Source organism: Amblyomma maculatum, chromosome 6, assembly GCF_055883805.1.
Source record: "Amblyomma maculatum isolate TAMU_Amacu chromosome 6, ASM5588380v1, whole genome shotgun sequence".
Taxonomy (NCBI): domain Eukaryota; kingdom Metazoa; phylum Arthropoda; class Arachnida; order Ixodida; family Ixodidae; genus Amblyomma; species Amblyomma maculatum.
This window is the reverse complement of record NC_139349.1, coordinates 39,446,902-39,468,278: the sequence shown is the minus strand read 5'-3', so window position 1 is coordinate 39,468,278 and position 21,377 is coordinate 39,446,902. Positions and strand designations below refer to the sequence as shown.

General features: G+C 45.7%; 1 protein-coding gene across 1 annotated transcript in view; it reads right to left on the bottom strand.

Moving 5' to 3' along the window:
• Positions 1 to 21,166, bottom strand: part of LOC146185590 (aminopeptidase N-like) — a 106,595-nt gene extending 85,429 nt beyond the window's left edge. The window contains exon 1 of the mRNA XM_084606510.1: positions 19,960 to 21,166. Within this exon, the coding sequence (XP_084462636.1) occupies positions 19,960 to 21,146 (1,187 nt within the window). The 5' untranslated portion in view covers positions 21,147 to 21,166. The remainder of the gene's footprint in view (positions 1 to 19,959) is intronic.
• Between the last annotated feature and the right edge of the window lie 211 nt (positions 21,167 to 21,377).

The window sequence follows — 21,377 nt, the reverse complement described above, 5'->3', positions numbered from 1 at the left end:
GAGGACTCCAAGGTACAAGGTGCAACCTTACACAACACGATTAAATTTATAGTATTCGGAGGTCGGCATTGCTCAAAAGACGTATACTGTGTTTTAGAGGGCCCTATACATTCGTTCGCCAGTTTTGGTGCTACACATACACACACACACACAAAAAAAAAACGTAGCCCGAAATGACACGCCATAACTTAGGCCGCGGAAATATGCATGGTCCACGCCAGTTGCACCAGTTCCATTGAGGAGTGAGAACAGAAGCAGGTCGATAAGAGGGAGCCTATTTCCGTTACGCTCTAGCGAACGCGTTTCGCTGCACGCTCACGCCAAACCGGGTGCACGCTGCGAGCTTTCAGCGCTAAATTCCACAGCAATGTCAGGTGATTTCGCTTTGTGGAAAGCAGTGTAGTTCCGTCGCGATTTTGCCTCACCGCTTGCCCGGCCCGAGCCGAACAGTGGAAACCTTACCAACCTCCCTCCTTGGCCGCATTTGTACGAGAACCAAAAGAGCAGTCAGACTTGCAGCTTATATGCACCTGTTACGTAAATATCGCCTCCACGCAGTGCTCGAGCGTGAGAAAGGAATCCCCGTTCTATCGCGTTGGTCAAGCGACCTTCGCTAAACGCTCGAACAAGGCAGCGGCCTGACTCAAAATTTGGTGTACTGTTGCTGACTTAAACAAATCGGTGACCATACGTTGTTGCGGCTCGAACATCGCCCTAATGTAGCGGACGCTTCAGAACGACGACAGCTCGACTGCTATGCCCAAGGTCTCGGGATCGAATCCTGGCCGCGGCGACTCCGATAGATGAAGGCTAAATGAAAAAGTGGCAGCATGTCGTAGGATGTCAGTGCACAGTAAGAGCTCTTGGTACTCGAAATTATCCCACTACAACCATCTCCTATTGCCGACATGCAGCTTTTGCCATGTTGAATACCACATCCAGCACTGTACACTAGTACGGTTTCTGCTTTGACCATACCTTTCAACATGACCAGTGCAGCAGGTTACCTTGATTTTAAAGCCTCGGTGGTAAACAAAAAGAGCAAGTATGGTGCCGAGGAAATGTTTTACTGTCTGCTTTTGTTGCAACAAAGCGAATTAAATATTTTTACAGTAATAGCGCAAACTGATTTACCTTTTACAGCGGCATAAGCGGGGCTGCTGTGAAAGGCTGAGAAGTCGGTCTTAGACGGCGTAGTAAAAAGTTGCGCAGATAGCACTGGAGTTATTGCTCCCAAATGTGCCCAACTTCTCTGAACTGCTAGGACATGGTGATGAAATTTCGTTTAATGCATCTATTCACTCTGCGATTATTTCATGCCCATAGTCAGCTTATCTACTAATGGCGTACGTTCGTTATTTCAGCCGATAAATGGTAAGACGATATGCTCCGCCATTCCTACCCATGTCTATAAAGGTACGGCATTCCAGTTTTTCTGAAATCATATCTTGCCTGCCCTTCGCCATCTTATGCACAATGATCGCAAGCAAGCGACTTCGAACCGAAAGGTAAAGAGGGAGCACTAGCTGCTTCCCTGTTCCAAGATAAGAGTCGGGACCAGGTGCACTGACGAGGACTGGAGTGGATCGATAGGGAGCATCCATTAGCATATTATGCATCGTACAAGTCCAAAGCAGACCACTGCTTTCCGAACGGCTCCCATGCGAACCATCCCCATGAAGGTTCTTCGCCTCGAGATATGAATTTCACGACATTCCACTTGCGCCCGCGCGCTCTCCGGGCCCCAAAACGCGCGGTCTTCACCAGGTCCGTCCCGGGTCAGAACAAGATTCCGTATGCGGACGAATACGATTAGAGCCTTCAACGAGTGCCGGCTTCCAGATTCGGAATGTTACGGTTGGACCAGGCCAGATATTGCAGCGCGTACGGCACAAGGCCGCGCTGCGCTCTTGTGGGTGCGAGCACCGATAAGGGGCCGAAGCCGAGAGCTGCTGGAGGGAAAAGCCAAACGAACACGCCTACTCGGCTAGGTGGTATGCCTAGTGAGCAATTTCAATCTCGGTGCAGCAGCGCATCTCAGTTTCGCTTCAAATGCCCCCCAGACAAAGCTCAATGCCGCTGCGTTATTCTACAACTTTGGAGCGTCAGTGCAGAAGTATGTGCACCCTTCCCAAAACTTCAGAGGTTATAGAGATTTCTCCGATGTGCAATGAGTATAGCGGCCCATCTGGTATTTCAAAATACTGCACAGAAAAGAACGAAGCTCCTTCCAATTTTCGAGATGTTTGGTGTTCTGTGAATGCTTCACAAGCCACGACTGGGCTCGAGCACACAATGGGACCCCGCAGTTTTCTAAAAGCACAGCACACGTTATGGAATCGAGAGCACAAGTAGCAGCTTCCCCAACGCGCAAGTGTTTTGAAGAGCACGTGGTCTGCAGCCGTGCAATACGTATGCATTGATTACGTTTCCACGCTCGCCTCAAAGCTGCTGGCACGAAAAAGTAAGGTTCAAAGCTATGGGTGAAGGAAACATGCACTCTTATGTAGGCAAACGAAGTTTCATAAAACGTGTGAGTCTTTCCGTCTTTCAATACACAGTTGCGGAGCAAAGCTGGCTTAGGAGCAACAGTTGTGCTTCACTGAATGTATGAGATATTTACGACACTATAAGTTATCGAGAAGAGAAAAACAAATATTACCCCCCTTCCCCCGTGTAGGGTGCACCCATACACACAGAGACTGACAGACAGAGAGAAGAAAAGTATACGAATCATCTGCGATAGACCAAGGGCTTTTATAAACTATATCTATACTGAAAATCACAACAGAATAGACAAAATCTAAATGGGTACAAAAGTAAAACAACTATCGTGGAAGCGTACAAGTACCCGGAGAGGGATATTTAGATATAAACATGCAACAAAGGCGCCCCCGTGTTCTTCCAAAGCAAAGAAAAAGTTCTATGACCAGACACAAGCTGCGTGTACATGACTAAAGACAACGCTTGCAGCTGCTTATGATTGCGAGGAGAAACATGACAGCACAAAATATTGAAACTATAGGTATTCAAGTGCTTGCCAACCAGTTACTCATTCTTTAGTGATTGCGTGCACGGTACTTCGAAAGGTTCGTAGAAGTGGTTGGGCGTGCTGGTATGGCCCGAGCTTAAAGTGATTACCTTATAATCCAAGGACGGGAAAACTGATCTCTTGCTTGATGTCTACATGAAAATTTTAAAGGCAGCTATATAAAAAGCAGTGCATTACTCTCACACTTTCACACGCTACGGCTCTGCTCAAGAAAAGGACAGCTGGAATCCATAAGCGATAATGATAAGCACAGTTCCGCCGGAATGGCCGAATGAATTTAGCTGATCGTCGGCAGTATCTCGTCCATTTCGCAACGTATGTTTTTCGTTCCAAATGTAAAACTGCCAAGAAGTAGATTCCTTTAATACAGACACAGTGTTTGAACCTGCTTCCGATGTGTCGAGGTCAGGTTCAGCATGTCCTATGGCTGTTGTATGAGTACAGATCACTGCGCTTATTTGTTCCCAGGAACAAATAATATGGCATGGTATATGGGGCTCAATGTGCCGCATCGAACTCGACTATATGCATGAGACGGAGTAGTAGAGTGCTCCAGTAATTTAGACCAACCTGAATTTAGCGAGCACTGATATCGCGAAGTACACGGGCGCCTTACGTTCCACCTTCACCAAAGGGCGACCGCCGCACCTGAATCACGCGTCCTAGGGCTTTAGCAATCTCCACATATCTACCACCGCGGTGCGGAGCGAATATTAGCAGTGCTTACTGGTAGGCGCAAAAGTGTGCATGTGTCATGCTAGTCTATCGGTTGACAGCGAAAATATTTTACGTTTGCCTGGGTATTACGATGTCTTGACAGTAAATGAAACGAAAATCGTGATATATCACGAGATTTTCACTCCACCTCACGTTAACATATAAACCAGCAATACACGTAATAAGGTTCGAAATCACGAACATCTCTTCGAACGCGATCTGAATGTGAACCTGAAAGTAGAAGCTTTAAGAATGGACCCCACGCAGTCATGTGGTTAAAGTGGGTGTGGCTGATGTGGACCTCGGAAACGCTGATCGTATGATAAAAAATCCAGGCATTTCGGCATCCACCGTTCCATAAAATATGATGTCGGCGTTGGGCGAAACATCACGAGTATGGCGCTGGACAGGCGGTAGCTGGCAGCTGACATGGCCGAGCACTTGCTGGATGAAGAGTAGCCTGACGTTACGTTTGGCTGAACTCTCCTTTCATACGAAAGGGTGATTTTACCCCTAGGCCACGCAGGCACGTTGCCGCTGTCATGTCGTTTCTGCAGTTTTATTTCTTACGACGATCACGCGGCTTGGCTGAAGCGGAGTTTTATATCTACAGCGTTAGACAGCGCTATTGCGTCACACCTTTAAAGGCGGAGCTTAAGGCTCCCCCATAATTTTTGCCTAGTTTTTGAAATGTGCGCGAACAAGGTCACAGGCGCATGAGACATATGTGAACGGGACCTCCAGTAAGTAGAAGTGCACATGAGCCACCGTTTCACTTCCCCTCCACTATGCCGAAGAGACTTCAGCAAGAGGCGGGAGCTATATAGGGTAAGACGCAAATGCTGCTGGCACGGATTGGTGTGGTGTTCGCCGAAGTGCCGCTTTTTCTGAGTTTTTGTGGAGAAAAAGATACAACGCTGCGAAGGCCACGAGTCAAGCGGCGCGAAGCACAGCTGACGGCGGCAATGAAGTCGTGCGCTTTTCTGTCCCGCTCGTCAGTCATCGATCACTCAGCAGACGTAGGCGGCAAACCGAAGGAAACGCGACCTTCGGCTTTCCTCCCTCGCCCGAGAAGCGTGTCTCGCACTCGGCGCCACGGGGGAGCCGACTTAGAGGAAAGACGAACATTCAACAGGTGCTTGAACGTCGAAAGGGAGACTACATACGCAACCACGGTGCCAGCAGCCGTGTATAGGGACTTGCATAACGAACGCTTTTTCTTCGCATTTATCTTCAGTTCTCTTGGATGTCATTTTGTTCTGGAGCTACGGTACAGGTGGATGCAAGCCTGCTACTTGATAGCGAATCGAATACCTGCCTATTTCTTAGCTGTATGCAAAACGCTTGCTGAAACATGCGAGACGAACGGACGGAAAGACAAGTTTATTGAAAACTGCATCATATTGCTGTCATTCCTCCTATAGAAGGAGGTGTATGTGATGGTGACTCGCCGTTATATTTCCGCCTTTTCGGATACATCAACGCGTTGTGATATCTGAACTGAATACTTGTAGCACTGCGTGCGCTGCGTGGTCTCAGTGATCGGTTGTTGCTATGTCACGGCGACTTTTGCTAACTACGCTACTGAATCGTGCAGTCGAGCGGCACGGTTTGCGGGAGACGATAGACTGAGCATTTGCGAAAGAGCAAAGATGGGCATTTGGGTTCGGAAGGTTATGCCAAGCATTAGAAGCCAGCCCTCAAGCTGTCGTCAACTGCGAGCACCGTTTCTGTGAAAAAGCAAGACATTATTATTATTTTTTAGAAGCAGCCTATTTTCCCTGCCCATCGTGACAAAACCATTTTTTGATGCGCTGTCTGTACAGATTTTAACCCCCATGCTTCGGATATGTTCAGTATGCGCGGTTGTTTAGGGCCAAGAGCTGAGCGCCAAGAGGCGCCGTTACCATGGGCAGCGAAACGCTTGCGCTCTCCAGTAAAATATACCTGGCATTTAACAGGTGGCTTAAGAGGAAACGTGCTCTAACGTCGAAACACGAAGATCAACGCAAATCATGGCATGGTTCCAACTTACGACCAAGCGCAGCGGAATTTAAACCTATCTCAAGCGAAGATGAGTGCACGCGCCTTGCTCGCCGGCTATGATCCGGAGAATTCGCTTACGTTTACCACGATTTACCATCGTGATGACGGCTTTGGATCTTCCAGTGTGTAAAAATATCACCATCTGATCGCCAGCTGGTACCGCATGGCGGGCTCGAATGTTTGCCGAAGTGAGGAAGCAGCTGACAAGGGGGCAAACAAGGAAATGACAGGCGAACAAGATTCCCCATTATGCATTCTGGTTCCGGAAGCTGTACACCTTACCGCAAGAAGCAATGCCGGCGCTTAGCGAGTGCACTAAATGGCTGCGATACTACCTCGTCTGCCAAACTGCGCTAAGAATGCGCAACATGAATACAGTATAATGTGCATTCCACTGCGGTGAGCAGGGTATTGGCTGGGATACGATTGGACAGGCAATTAACGCACCAGAAGGATTTTGAAGGATTCCAGTTTTAAGCTTTTACTGTCCAGTGTCACAGCCAGGAATGAGTGCCCGCATACGCCACGCGGAATATGTCAGCATATGTCGTGAAGAAGCTGCATAAAAAAAAAAAAAAAAAAAAAAAAAGGTGGCGCGAATATTGACAATTTACAGCTAGCCAGAGTTCAGAAAATTTCTCTTCTCTCGTTCCTCCTTTCTGCAACAAATGCTACGGAGGAAGTGTTTTTTGGGGTTAAAAAAAGTGTTTTCTGTCTTTGGCCTTTCGAATTTGCTCGCCCTTCGAGACCTCGTCATTTAAACTGGAGCTAGTGCACAAAGTGGACAGAATGTTATCGATGAATAGTTAACACCCAAATTTCTCAAGTTTTCCTGCGCTAATTAAATTTCACAATGGCTATTGGATATTGGTCTATTAGCTGAGATAATGTGGTGATTTTGACTTTTTACTTTGGTTAGTCTATTACTTGGTGATGAAAGGGTTGTTCATTTTCATTGTATGAAGCCGTCTCAATAAAGGCAAATGTGGAGGAGTGTGCTCATGGAGAACCTCAATATATCTGTGGTGCTACTGCCGCTTAATCGTGCGACGTTGTTTCTTTCCTCCAAAAGCAAAAGTGATCATCGAAATCATACGGCAGTGATGCCTCCTCTTCGATCTGTTGATAAATTGACCAGTTTCACTTCCGAAACCAGAAGACTTATTACGCTCAGCGGAAGAGGTAGTACGCACTGTATTTAAAATTGTAAGTGTTCATTGCAGGAACTCGCTCCTTTTCGCCCTTTTATTTCAATCAGATACAGCGACCTCTGCGTAATATACACACATAAGCTATGTACACGTATATGTATCGTACTGAATATCATATTCATACATGATATATAATAATAATATACGCGTATGAGATATACACAGCGATGTAAATATCACGAATATTTCTCCTCCACTGCCTTGCACGAAACTGTCGCCTCATTTTTTTCCTCACCTGCACTCTACTCGTTTAAATTTTAGCTGCAGACATTAATTCACCACGAGCCAGTAATTCAACCGACAACGCGCCGTCAAACCTGGAGGTAATTAGCGAGCGACACCGTTAAACCTGCGTCGCACAGAAGCATGCATCATGCTGCAAAAAGGCGCTCCGGAGATCCGCACAAAAGCATTTGATGACTCCCGTGGTTTTGTCCACAGCTTCCTCACTCTCCACAGCTGGCACTTAACCTCAAGGACTGAAACCATCAAGGCCCTGAGAGACGTAGCCTGGTTAGTTATTACGCTGTAGAAGGACGTGCATATGCACGCGGCTTTGAGACAATAGCCAGGAAGAGCTATAGAGGCCGTGCACAGTGACAGGAATAATAAGAAACAGCAGCTGAAACATTTTGATAAATATTATACTGTATGATATAGTTACATGCGCTTTACCAAAGTGCAAGCACTTACCTAAGTGTTTCAATTTTTGTAAAAAAGATCATGTGTTTAATCGCAGATATTTACTGTTAGGCTCTGCTAAGCAAAACGGCGTTGCTGTTTTTAAACGTGTTTTAAAGAAGGTCTAAAAATATATATTATAAAATAAAAAAATAAAAATAAAAATTTAAGGCTTTTTATAAGTAAGCAGTAGATATCGCTGCGATATTTTGTCCCTCTCTTAGAGTGGCTTAAGCCGAATTATTGTTACACGATAAGAAAGCACATTAAAATAATCCATTAACCACTTAATGGACCGTCTTCTAAGATTATGCTCAAATGATTTTTTCCTCTACTCATTCTTTACTCATTCCTGCTAGTTCACTCTTAGAGCATCAATAGCCCCATAAATTTTCCATGAATCAATTTTTATTTTTTATAACTTTCTTGGAAAAGCTGTTTATTGCAAAGTATAGCAACGAAACAGAAATGAAGCTCTTTATCCTGTTTGCACTGTGTCAGTGAGCATTGCACTGCACACCAGGTGTTCCAAGGAAGCGCGAAACCGAGGGTAAAACAGCTCCTTTTTATAGGTAAATCGGTTTGTTAAGGAGGCTTACTCCTTTTAAGAACTCTAAACAGGAGCAATTGCCACAATGGCGTTTTCTCATAGCAAGAGTTTAGGTCAAATGTGGTCTGTTCGTTGTATAGGCGTGGAAAATAGTTTTATCTCATTTCCTATAATTTCATGCATAATATTAAAATGTGGTTTATTGTAATTATTACTATTGTTTCAAGGAAGCGGGCAACTAATTCTTAAAAATTGGTATTTAAGGTATGAAGACAGCTTTTACAGAACCATCATGCCAATGTTGGCGGAAATCAGAAAAAAAGTCCATGATGTTTAGACTTCAAGTTAGCTAACGACCTACACTTACTTTTTTATCTGTTACAGTTATACGACTGGTTGCAATTAAATATCTGTGGGTGGCCGTTAGCAATGACAATGTCAGTCTTTAAAAAAAAAAAAAAAACGCTACCTTCCTCGGCGCTGTAGATAAAAAAAAAAGTAAAATATCGCTCTCTCGAGACAAAGCGAACAGCTTTCGAAAAACACGCGCTCTAAAATTAGCAACGCCCCGCCGCCGTCAGTCAATGGCAGAGCTGCCCATCTTTGTTCGACATAGGCTGGAGTGTCGAGCAGCGGCGATCATCGCCGCACAGGCAAACCAAAGAATGGTGGTGCGCCTAGTCTTGACAGCGATGGAGCATTGCATCTCGAGATGGAATTCTTCAAACGTGTGCTTCTCTGTCGTGATATAGCGAAATTTTGTTGAGTTTCAGCGCACAGGAGAATGGCAATTTCGAAATTTTAAATACAGTTACCGTCTTTGCAAGCGGCCGGCTACACGTATGTTATTGGAGTCAGGGGCCTTACTGTGATGAATAGAAATTAATTATGTAGAAATTAATGAATTAATATTTAACTAGTTCACTAGTTACGATCATTGCGTTTTTTGCTGATGTCCGCTAGCACTGCTGCAAAAGCGCTCTCATACCTAAATGGCCTTATTGTTTTCCCTGAAACACCTGGCATATACTCTCGTTTGTTACAAATGTGCCACCGCGCACAGGAGAAAAGTGAGCATAAGGCGTTTTCTACTCTACGCGCTTTTCATTACTATTAGTCTTCAGGCGGCCTACCACGCGAATCTGTGTCGAATTTCTCTCTGCTTTTCTGTATGTGGAATGTGTGACAAAAAGTGCTGCTCCGGGCCACAAGCCTTTTAACACCACCGCTGTCACTACAAGCTATGGCACCACCGTTTGTTTCTGCCATGTTATTTAGCTCACAGAAAAGTTTTTCTGTATGTGGAATGTGTGATAGCTCCACAAGCTATGGCGCCACCGTTTCTGCCATGTTATTTAGCTCACAGAAAAGTTCCGAACATTAGGGAGGGAGGGAGGGAGGGAGGGAGGGAGGGGGGGGGGGGAGGGGGGGGGGAGGGAATGCTGCCTTTACGTTTCTCTGTCGATATCTGTTGGAAAAGAAAAAAATTAAAGGCGATCAATTTTTCTGATGTGGAGGGAATGCAAAAGCGCGTGCCTTTCCGTCTCCGTTTACGCAGTATAATCAGAAGCACATTAAAGACACTTGGCAAGTTTACTTGACTACCTGATGTTGCTACCCGCATCAGTGTATGCATGAGGCGCCATCTACAGACAGTGTTTTCATCTAATGTACAGAGTGATTTTTAGCAATATTTAACTTTGCTGGGCCATTCTTAGTCATGTTTAATTTTGCCGAGTCATTCTTGATCACTGCTGCGAGTGCTCTATATTCGAGGCTTCTGCTTTACCCATGTTCTTTGTTATATGCAAGCTTTTCCTTATATACGAGCTTTTAATAATAAACAATAATTGGTTCACAGGAAGAGAAAGGAGCAATATCTGTCACAGTTGTATCCGTGGAAACTTGAACCGCGCCGTAAGGGAAGGGAAGGTGGGAGTGAAAGTGGAAAGAGGAGCCTTATAGTGGAGGGCTACGGAGTAATTTCGACCACCTGGGGATCTTTAACGTGCGCTGACATCGCATAGCACACGGACGCCACTTCGTTTCGCCTCCATCGAAACGCAGCCGCCGAGGTCGGGTTCGAACCCGGGTACACCGGCACAGAGCTGCTTTTGCCCTATATTTAAATTAGTCGTTATAATTTTCTCGGTTTATTTTGTTTTTTTGTTTTTCTTTATATTACAATGAGATTTACACACAACCCACAAGCTGCTTGAGCTGACGGGCTTCAGGCACATACAGAACGAATCATGCCTTCATGTCACTCGATTATTTCGCATTAAAAACAGAGCTGGACGAGCGCTATTTGTCTTCAACTAGACACAGAGTGCCAGAAAACACATGACGAGTTGCATTCGTCGCATAAATTAAGAATGACTGTCGGCATGTGACCAGCGCGGCACACAAAAAATTTTTAGTAGAGGGCTAAAAGAGTTGAATCTGGTCCAGCACGCGCACGCAGACACTCTGCGGTACTTACCAAAGCAAGCGAAAATATCTAAAATTTCAATATTACCAGCTCAATAGCTATGTGTGCTATCTCTAAGCCAGACAGACAAAACCGTTGCCTCACTTAGGTTAAAGTTTCACAAGATATTTTGGGGGAAGGGGGGGGGGGGGCGGCAGCCAAACTTTACGCACCTTCCGCAAACGGAAGCAAACGATGCTTGGCGACTTTAACGGCTTGTCGCAAACAATAAAAAGGGCAGGAACCGACGACAAGGCTGCACTCGCCAGAAACCGCTAAAGGGTTAAATGACGTGTTGACACCGGCCACGCACAAATTGGTCACGCGACAAGCAGCGTTGCCAACGTTGTACAGAATGCGAGCTCTTGCAGTAGTCCGCAAGCGACGAAGTGCACGATTCGCGTGACGACCTGGCTCTGCGGCCCGTGTACACAGCGTACACGACAGGAGCGAGTAGGCGTGCGATTATGAAGAGGAAGGACATGTCGTGATGTCTGCCCACGCACTGTTTTCGCAGAGTGCTGCTTATACTGCTATGTTGCTGGTGGCACCGGAAAAAACAGAAGCTTTTGTCGAGGTAGGCTGCGGAGATCTGGGTCGCGCCCACGTAAAAAGGTTTGGAACCGTACAAATTCACCGCAAGCGAGATCATTCTTTGCCGTAGACGCAAGGGCGAATGCGAACATTGCATGCGGAAGACAGGCCTGCGGCTAAAAAATTCGAAATGGTCTCGATGTTTCTCAAAAGCGAAAACTCAAAACTTATTTCAGTTTAAGCAGCGCACGCAAACGTCTTCTTCGGTTAATTACTTTACTGCTCTGCCGCACTGCTCGTTTAAACACCGCGCTTACAAAAGGCAGTAGGTGGTATCAAATGGCTTCCAGTATTAAAACCCACCACTAACGTGAGTGAGACATTAACATTTGTCCATCGGCTTTGCTGCGGTCCGAATTAAAGAACCACAAAATATGCGACGGCCCAAAGACCAAAATAAGCCGGCAATGTGACGATTCTTCGTAGCTATATACGTGTCTATAGCACTAATTCTGGTGCAATGTATTCGGCGGTAGAGCAGTCGTTATGCAGAGATATTTGATACTTAGAAGCAAAATATCGCTTGAACTGAAAAAAAAAATGGTAGTAATGTGCAGTTCAGTAGAGTGTCCGTAAAGTGAGAGTACCATTTACGAAAAAGCTGTTAACAAGGATAGGACTAACTGTAGTGGCACCCCTCTTGTCAGGTATGACTGCCACAAATAAATTTCTTAACAGTGCTTGCATGTAGACAGGTGAGAGTTTCTTCGGTTTTGACGAACAGCTGAAGTAAAACGAAGTAGCATATATGCAGGGGAAAGGCTTTATGACGACACCTGAGCTAGCACAAGTTGCACTCAAATTATTGCAGAGAGCAGCGGTTTCCTGCAGCTACGTTCGATAAATAATGAGCTTCAAATAGTAGTAGCTTTTATAAGATGAAGGGCTGAAATGATAAAAAAGATGTCTCATATAAATCTAGTGAATACTTCTTGGACGGTAAGGCGCTATTCCGCGCTAGTGACGTCGGTGATGCACCTGTACGCTGACGGTTACATACGCTGACAGATCATTCAGACATGTATGAAAGTCAGTTCTCTTGACAGAAAAGCTTGACAGGTACACGATGATCATTCAAGCTTCTTTTTACGTCATCCCACTCCACTTTGTCCTTCTCATTCGCTAATGATCTAGATATGTGGACCACGCTTCGCCGATCAGTGGCCTTCTAGAGAAATTCATCCCGACTGAGCCCTTCTAAATCCCTCTTAATCGCGAGCTTTTGCGAACGTAACGACACAAAGATAGTGAACTATCGTTTGCACGGGCAACGAGACAACACGAGTCATAAGTTGAAGCACGAGAGTTGAATGATCGGCTAGAAGCATAGTTGTATATGGTGTATATGTACTATACTGCTTCTTGGTTTTCAGATTAGAGGGGATGCGGGGCTAAAGGGTCAACTTTTGAACTGTTGCCCCAATTTCGATAAAATTTTCAGGCAAGGCATATCTTCCTTTTATTATATTGTAAGTTTTACCCCCTTCTCGAAAAAAGAGAGAAAAAAAAAAACGCTGGTAGCTGTCATAATGAGTAGCCAGACACGTATGTACAATTACAGACAACTTTTTTTTTTAATTTTTCACACGTATTCTTTCAAGAAACACTCCACTATTAAGTGTGTCAGCTTAGGAAACCTATCTTTTCAAAACCAATGAAGTTGCATTAACCGTTCGTGCTTAGATAACTTCTTGGTAGTAAATTGTGCGGGATAAGGCCTATTGCGGGATCTTCATGACACTTTTGTAAACCTCCGAGCACTTTCATAAGAAATTCATTTGTTCTGTTATCATGACAATAATGTCACATATTTAATATTTTGTTCATCATAGAGAATAATTAGAAATCTATAAAGTACCTTATATTGTTCCCAACAAAAGTTTATTACAGAATACATCTTGAAAAGCCTTTGACGAAAGATTTTGAAATGAAGTTTTCCCAACGGTTGTGCTTTTGCAAAAAGTGCGAACTGAGAAAAATTAGTTCAAAGATTTCAGGACATGCTATTCAAATTTACGGCCTAAACTAATAAATCAAAATAGCCTGGTGTATGCGTTGGGTCTTCCTTTTCAAACTGACACAGCTCTGCGGCGATTACTTCGAGTTGCCTCTTTCTTTTTTCAGTTTTACAGCTGTACAGTAACTTTTTGTATATCCAAGCTTCTATTTCGGTTTACCAGCCAATCCGCTATTGCTACGGCCAAAAATTCGGCTTTAATTTGTTTTGTGTTTCTTTTTTTTTTTTTAGTTGTCTGCTATACCCTCGATAGCAGGTCCTCTTTGGCTAGGGAGCGCGAAAAACGATACACTCCGCGTTCAGTTATCGCCCGCTATGCGACTGTGTCTTGAGATCATAGCTCGGTGGTGAGTGCATCCCATATCGCAAAAAAAAAGAAACAAATGAACAAGAAATATCTTTAATTTTTATATGACCCAGATGGCCACCAAGCTTGGTCAGAAGTTTCTTTAGTACATCCATAATCCAAAACCACAAAAATTTAAGGAAACGTTCTTTTCTTTTTTTTTTGAACATTGTAATTTTAGCCCCGCACCCCCCCTTAACATAGAGTAAATACCAAAAACAAAACGAAAAAAAAAATGATTTTGACAGATACCTATACATTCCATCTCTTTGCTGCGAGGCCTGTTTGAAGAGGAGTTGGGTAAGGTACTTTCTGATATAAGCGTTTACTTATAATGATGAGTTAATGATGATGTTGGGTGCCACATCTACCATTATCAATTCATTGTCAACATCAGGTGAAGCAAAATAGACCTTTACCGCCACGAAAGAAAGCGCAGGAAGTGTTTTTTGGGCACAAGGTGTCAATCTGTTGCTCCTTCGCGCTAAGCCTCAGTTATCCCATCAGCATTCTTACGGTTACGCATAATATAACATGCGTTCAAAAAGAAAGACAAGGACTTGCTCCACGTCATCATATTTTTTTTCTTACTTTTCGTTTCCTTGTCGCTGCGGCCACAACAACGAAGTGCTAATTCGAAGATGTACTTACAGCTAAATTTGGAGAATTAGTCTGTTATATATTAGCGAACGTGACATTCGGCATGGTTATTAAGCTGTCTCAGCGGATGAATTCGATGAAGAACAATTTCCCCACAGTGGCGACAGAAGGGCAGTTACATCAACGTTTTCTGCCGAAGTTCACGCGTTACGAATCGCTGAATCGTTCATTTTTACGCACAGCGGTGCATTACTTTCCGCATAATGCATTGTGGTTAAGCTCTTCAATGCACAAAGCGATGGCACAAAATGCATCCAAAGGATACTCACGCGTCAATGTCTTTATCCTATCTTTGGTAGGGCAACACCGATGCAACACAGCTTTTCTGAAGCACTTTACCGACATGCTTCGCGCCTGGCCACCCTTAATTCTTTGTTTCGATGAGTGGCTTGGGCTTCTATCCCAAAGAAGGATTTTTCTCTTTAAACCCTCCCTCCCTACATGTAATATACCACCTGATGGTGATAAACGTACTATTCCTCATACCCCCTCAAAGGGACAGCCCAGTGTAAAGTCCTCAGCGCCCTATATAGACTCGAATGGGAGGCACGAGTACACATGCTGTATTCCATAGTTTGAAGCTTAATCCACCTTCCTTTCACTGAAGCAGAGAAATTACTTTTCCTCTAAGCTGCGACAATGCGGAACAAAGGTGACCAGGAAAGATAGTAACAAAACCACAGCGCTGCTTCCGTCTCCGCTCCCGGTGTGGTCGCTGCGGCGAAGCGGAACCAAACACATTACACCAACTTTCCCCAAAATTGGTTTGTTGCCTGAATTATCAATGACCTCATTACTTTAAACTGACCCCAAGAATGCGTTCTCTGGTGCTATGAAATTCCGGCATCCGTAGTCACGCCTGTCAGGGTTGTTCACATATTCGCAGGTTTCCCTCGATTCTCACATGCTTTGTGTCCACACTATTTTCTTGATTGCGTTAAACAAAATTATACCGTTCACTAAGCTTGCGCAGCAGCACGCACAGCGGTTTAGAAATATCTCGCTGTTGAAACGGGCGTCGCAAACCAATCACTTCTTCCTGTGGCCTCGACACCGTGTACATTCTGGAGCTACTGGTTAATTTGTCATTACCTCCTGTCTTTAGTTTTCTCCATCAGAGAGATTTAATGCCCTGAAGGCGTTGGTGCATTGCACGAAGTAATGATGCATGACAGTAATAAATACGGCCTGGACCATCGGGCTCATGTCGTCGCGCCTACGCTACTCTCTATCTTTACCTGCCGTAAGGGATATACAGGTTTCGTGTATAGGGAATGTAGTGAACCACAGTCGGTCGGTGCGCAGCCCAATAACCTTTCTTTTGTTAAATCTTGGGATTAAACTCCTCCCGACGAGGCTAGGATTGTTTTTACAAATTTTTATGAAACTTTCTTTGTCTGCGTGCCTCAATATGTAACTGCACTTAAAGAAAAAAAATTGGACAGCATTGCAGAACCTGGACTGAAAACATGCGAAAGCGTGAGCGCTGTTGCTGCTGTCATTCCGACATAGGCTCGACATTTATTTCATTTTATTTTTTTTAACGTTTTCTACTTTCTGTAATTTTTGCTTTTCAAAATTTTTCTACTGTTCTTGTTAGTTTGTACTTAATTACGTTTTTATTTCCCTCGACGCCTTCCAGTGTCCCCATGATAGACAAAGGGAATTATGGACTCGTTCTCAGGAAGTCGGCTTTGAGTATTGTTTAGCACGGCGGGCTGGGGCGCGGAAGGATAGTGGTTCGAATGCTCGCGTGAACACGACTTTTTTTTCTGAAGTGTTAAGTCTAAGTTAAAGTTTATGATGATGTGCTGTGATGACGCCACTCAAGAGGCAAGGAATTATTTCGCATTAAAATCTGGCGCCGTAAAAACGCGACACAAAACTCTTGAGCTTCTCGGAACCTATTTGGGTACTCTGGTACTTAAGTGCATGTGGCAGTGCCCGAAGCACCTTCCCTGCAAAATATAAGGTACGACGTTGCATTGTGTGCACTTCACTCTACATGTACTTCGGCTATTGAGGGGTTTCGGCGCGTTTAACTTTGATCATGAAGTAGCCAGTCACGCCACATCGAGAATCACGTTTAAGTAGCGAAATTGCCTTGTCCCTCTTCCTAGCAGTTTTCTCGTAGTCGTTTTCCCTGTCTTCTCGACACCTCTTTGATATGGGTACCTCTGTTTACATAACAAGTTTAGCTTATATTTGCTTTAACGTTAACTATACCTAGGATGCCTTTTTCTTAGAGAGGGGGGGGGGGGGGGGGATCACAGAGCTGTTAAAAACACAGTATAGTAGCATGCCCTATCCGGACCTGTGCGAATATCATTATTCATCATTATTATTATTCGTATCATTATTTTGTTGTTCTCAACATAGCGGTTAGCAAGATGAACAGGTGTGGCAATTTTATCTGGCTACATTACCAGACTGCCCAACAACTTTTTAGTCATTTCGCCACCTTAGACCGTTAGCCTCCGGTTCAGTGTCAAATGTAGTTAACAGCCGCGCTAACTTGTGAGTTATCTACTGTACACAAAAGAAATTGTCCTCACTCCGCATTCTGAAGAACCATTCCTGGGCTTCGTTGACAAGGCATTCGCCGCGCTGGCTGCTTCATCACTTCAGTGATGTGGGGCAGAATTTACCGACGAAAAACAACAACAAAAATCTCGTTTTCAGTATAAGCACGAACAGCGTCACTCCGATTAATTATCTGCCAGTGAAGAGAATCCTGCTGACAGCTGGACGGCTGTCCCACAGCTGTCATCACAGCTGTCGATTTCTTGCTTTTATTAATGCAAACATTGAACACCGTTAACAAAACACCGTTCCATCACTGTCCTTCGTCATCGCTCGAATGTTTAATTTTACAATACCACTATTCAGTCGTAAAGGTAACCAGCTTGGAACCTGAAATTTGAAGCACTGCTAGCATAAAATATTTCGCGAAAATTATTTTAAACTTCCGTCAGTGAGAGTTATGCCTCCGTGGGTTTATTCTGCCGCTGCAAAATTCGCGCACGAGCTACAAAACGAAAACTAAGAAATATTTAGGCAGCATCTGGAAGCAAACGTAGGCGCTTTGTAGAGAACACTATCTTTAGCACAGCTTTAAGTAAGCACGTTATTAAAATAATGACACTCTAAACGCCATCAACATTATAGTGCTAACAACAGGACCTGCCGAATCGGATGATATGGAAGTTTCGAGGTTTATATCTAAAGGTACCTTAATGGGGTAAGCTGGCTCATGACCGGGCTAATTGAAGGGATATGTAAGAGGCCTTTTCTCTCCAGTCCATGGCTGCGGTCTAGCTGGTGGCGATGATGATCTTAACGGAGACAACGTTTCTTTAACAGGCGCTTACATCGAACAGTACACGCCTGTTTTTGTACATCGCTTCCGCATATATATATGGCCACCAGGGCCGGGATTGAACCCGCGTCCTAGGTATCAGGAGCTGAACGATAAAGGCTTCTTGAGCCGATAACGTCGCGTCCCCGATGTTAATGAAGCTGAAAATGACGTCATATATACAAGAAAGCCGAGCATGCAACATGAAGAATCCCTCCCGACTTGTAGGCTATTTCAGATTTGGGAGCATGCTAATTGAATGGCAAAATACAAAGCTGCAAATGTTTTAAAGCCATAACATGTCCATCCAGCGTACTACTCTTCGCTTATGATTTTGTAATTTATAGAAAGGTACTTGACCCTATGGAAGCAGTTATCCTACAGACGGACTTAATTTAATGCATCTAAATGAGTGGTGTCAGATATGGCAAATGGAAATTAATATAAAGAAAACTAGGCTGATGACTTTTCTACGTGCAATAATACGCCTTCTAATGTATACACGATTAATGGCAGCTTAGTTGAAAGAACAGATTGCTTCAAGTACCTTGGTGTTTTGTTCAGTGCTGATTTAAGCTGGAGCGCCCATATAGATCAAATCACAAATAAAGCATTTCAAAACTGGGACTAATTAAACGTCGTTTAAACCTTGCCAACTTCGAGACAAAACTTCACGCGTACAGTGCTCTCATAAGGTCAGCTGTAGAGTAATGCTCCATAATATAGAACCCAAGCAGCGTTTCGTTAAGTAACCGTCATGAGTCTGTCCAAAATAAAGCTGCCAGGTTCATCTTTCGTCATACTAACCGTATCACAGAGTGTCTGGTCTAAAACAATCACTCAATATCCCCGACATTATCACTCGACTCAAGTTCTCTCGTTTATAGTTCTTTTATTCCTTATATTACGGTGACTCCGCATTTGCAGCTGATCGTATTGCTCCTGCCCATCATTATTAATCTCGGACTGATCATCCCAACAAAGTGCAGCCAGTTATCGCACGAACGCTAAAATATCAAACCTCACCCCTAATGTTATTTATAGAAAACTGGAACTCATTACCGAGTGAGATAACTACTGAAACTACTTCATCACATTTTCAAATAAAACTTTCACGGCACCTTGATTGTCTATATTCACAGTAATATTGTTTTCACCATTGTCTTCTTAAGCGTTACGTGCTGTCCCCTGAACCTAGGTATCCATTAGTGAATGCAGTTCTCTGTACTTCGATCTGTATGTATAATTCTTAAGTGCATTTGTTAACTAATACATGTCACGGTTATGTATTGTGCTGTTTTATGCCCCCCCCCCCCCCCCCCAATGTAATGGCTACTTGGTATTTTAGCGTATTTAAATAAATAAATAAAATAAACAATCCCCGTATTGCGTGCAAAACTTACTCGTGCCAACAAGGCTAACGCTTGCGGGAATTCTCTCCCCAATAAACATTTAACTAGTTAATGCCAGAACGAGCATAACAAATGCGCAGTTATTAAGGAGTTGCGGAAGAAAGCGGCAAAGCGATTGACGTTTCAAGGAAAACGCGTGAACATTGTGCACTGACGAGCGACGACGACTCGGCGTTGCAGGCGCCGGGGCGTCGCGGGACGTTGCAAATGGATCCCGCCTGTGCGAACGGAAACCGGTCGCCGGAGACGTGAAATAAGCCTCGGTATCTGGCGCACGCCAGCCACTCTCACTACGCCCATCGACGGAGACGTGCCATGCTTCGAGGTCGAACTCTCGCCACGAAGAGAACCGAACGCGGCCACGCCGGCAGTGCCCAAACGCATTTATCAACCGGTTTTGCAGTTTCAAATTTCCCGCTCGCGCGGTACTTGGAGCGCGACGATTGAATGCGCGGAAGTCAAACCTGCAGCCCATCGTGCGTGCAGGTCCAGCATGAATTATCTGCATGTGAACGAGCTGCCTAAAAGAAGACCGAAGGAAATCGTGATAAATGTGAAGCAACGCCTACCTTTCGATGCACGCGTTGTACACAGTACAAAGACGCAACAGATCCGTAAGAAGGGAACGAACTTGAACAACGCGTGCTAACGTACCGCTGTAAGCTAATCACCGTCTGTATCGACACGACGCATAATGTCAGCATGCAATAAGTGTCAACTTGAGCGTGCGAAAATGAACAGCTGACAGGCCTCGAATTTGAGGAAACAACGGGGACATTTTGTTTTGGTGTAATGACAGGACACGACGTTGCTCTGCAAATATAGCCGCGCCAGGTACCGCTTACCTCTTGTGTCCCGAAGCGTCCACGTACGAGCTGCGGTAGAACCCTGCCAGATCGTCGTTTAAGGAGCCCACGAAGTTCATCCTGATCGTGTAGTTGGAGCCCGCGGCGAGCGATCGCTTCAGCGAGATGACGAGGAACTGTAGGCTTTTGTCCTCGTCGTATCTGTCGTGTTCCATGCGGGATCCAGCGGCCTCGCTCACCGACACGTCCGACACGTTAAGGTCCTTCACGTGCAGCGTGACTTTCGACGTCGCCGTTGCACAGTTCACGAGGATCGCAACCGATCCGGAGAACTTGAAGTCGCCTTCGAGCGTGGGCTTCAACTCGACGTCGTAGTGCACGGGCACCAGGGACCGCGGAAGTCGTACGTTCTTTGGCGGCGGCTTGGAAGGCGGCTTGTGTTCCGAGGACGGTGCCATCGCGGCCTGGTCCGCCCTCTCGGTAAGCAGCTTGGTCGAGATGCCGACCACGGCCAGCGCTGCCACGACCAGGACAACGCACACGGCGATGCATCTGTGCGACACGAACAGTCCGCGGTTCTTGTGTGAGACGCTGTCGTTCTTGTCCATGTCCAGGTACTCGGTGCTGGGACTCATGGACAGTGGCAGGCCCCCCGCGCGGCGCTGGCTGCGGCTGGGCTTCGGCTGCTGGCGGCGGTCCCCCCCTAGCGTGCCGTCGACGCCGGTGGTGGTGGCTGCGGACCCGTCGCGGCTGGCGGCCGCCGATCGATGGAACTGGCTGCCGTCGGCCGCTGCTTCCCGCGCTCCGTCGTACCCGCCGCCGCGTGCCACGTGCCCCGCGCCAGAAGCCAATCCGCGCCCGACCGGCTCGGGAACGTCACGCGGGAGCCGAAACAGCCGCTGCCAATGCTGCTGCTGCTGCTGCTGCTCGTGGCCCTGCTGCTTCCGCGCTCCTGGCACTCCCGGCGCCGAATAACCGCTCGCGAAAGAGGAGTCGCACTCGTCGCCGTCGCTCTCCTCCCAGCGGGCTTCCTCCTCGGTCAGCTGATCTGACGGTGAAAGGAGCGGCTCGCCCTCTACCACGGCGGAGCGCCCGTCGACGCCGAAGCCGCGCGAATGATGCCATTTCAACACTGGAGACGCTCGCTCGCGGCGCCGTCGTCGCCACAGCAACTGCGACATGTGCGACGACGTCCCCGAAAAAAGACGCATCTTGCGAAGCCGCATTTCGAACAATGGCCGACAAAAGTTGATCACAATAGGCTACGTTCAACAACTCACGTTCTGCAGCTTTTGGCCGTCGTGAAGGAAGATGACGTGTGCAGAAGAATTGATATGAGCAACCCAATTTTCAAACGGCAGTGCGTCGTGGCTCGTCTCCGCGTTCGTCTGACATCTGTGTAAGCGAGCCCTGGTCGTGAGGCCTGCGTCTTAGCATTTATATTTCTTTTTCGAGGA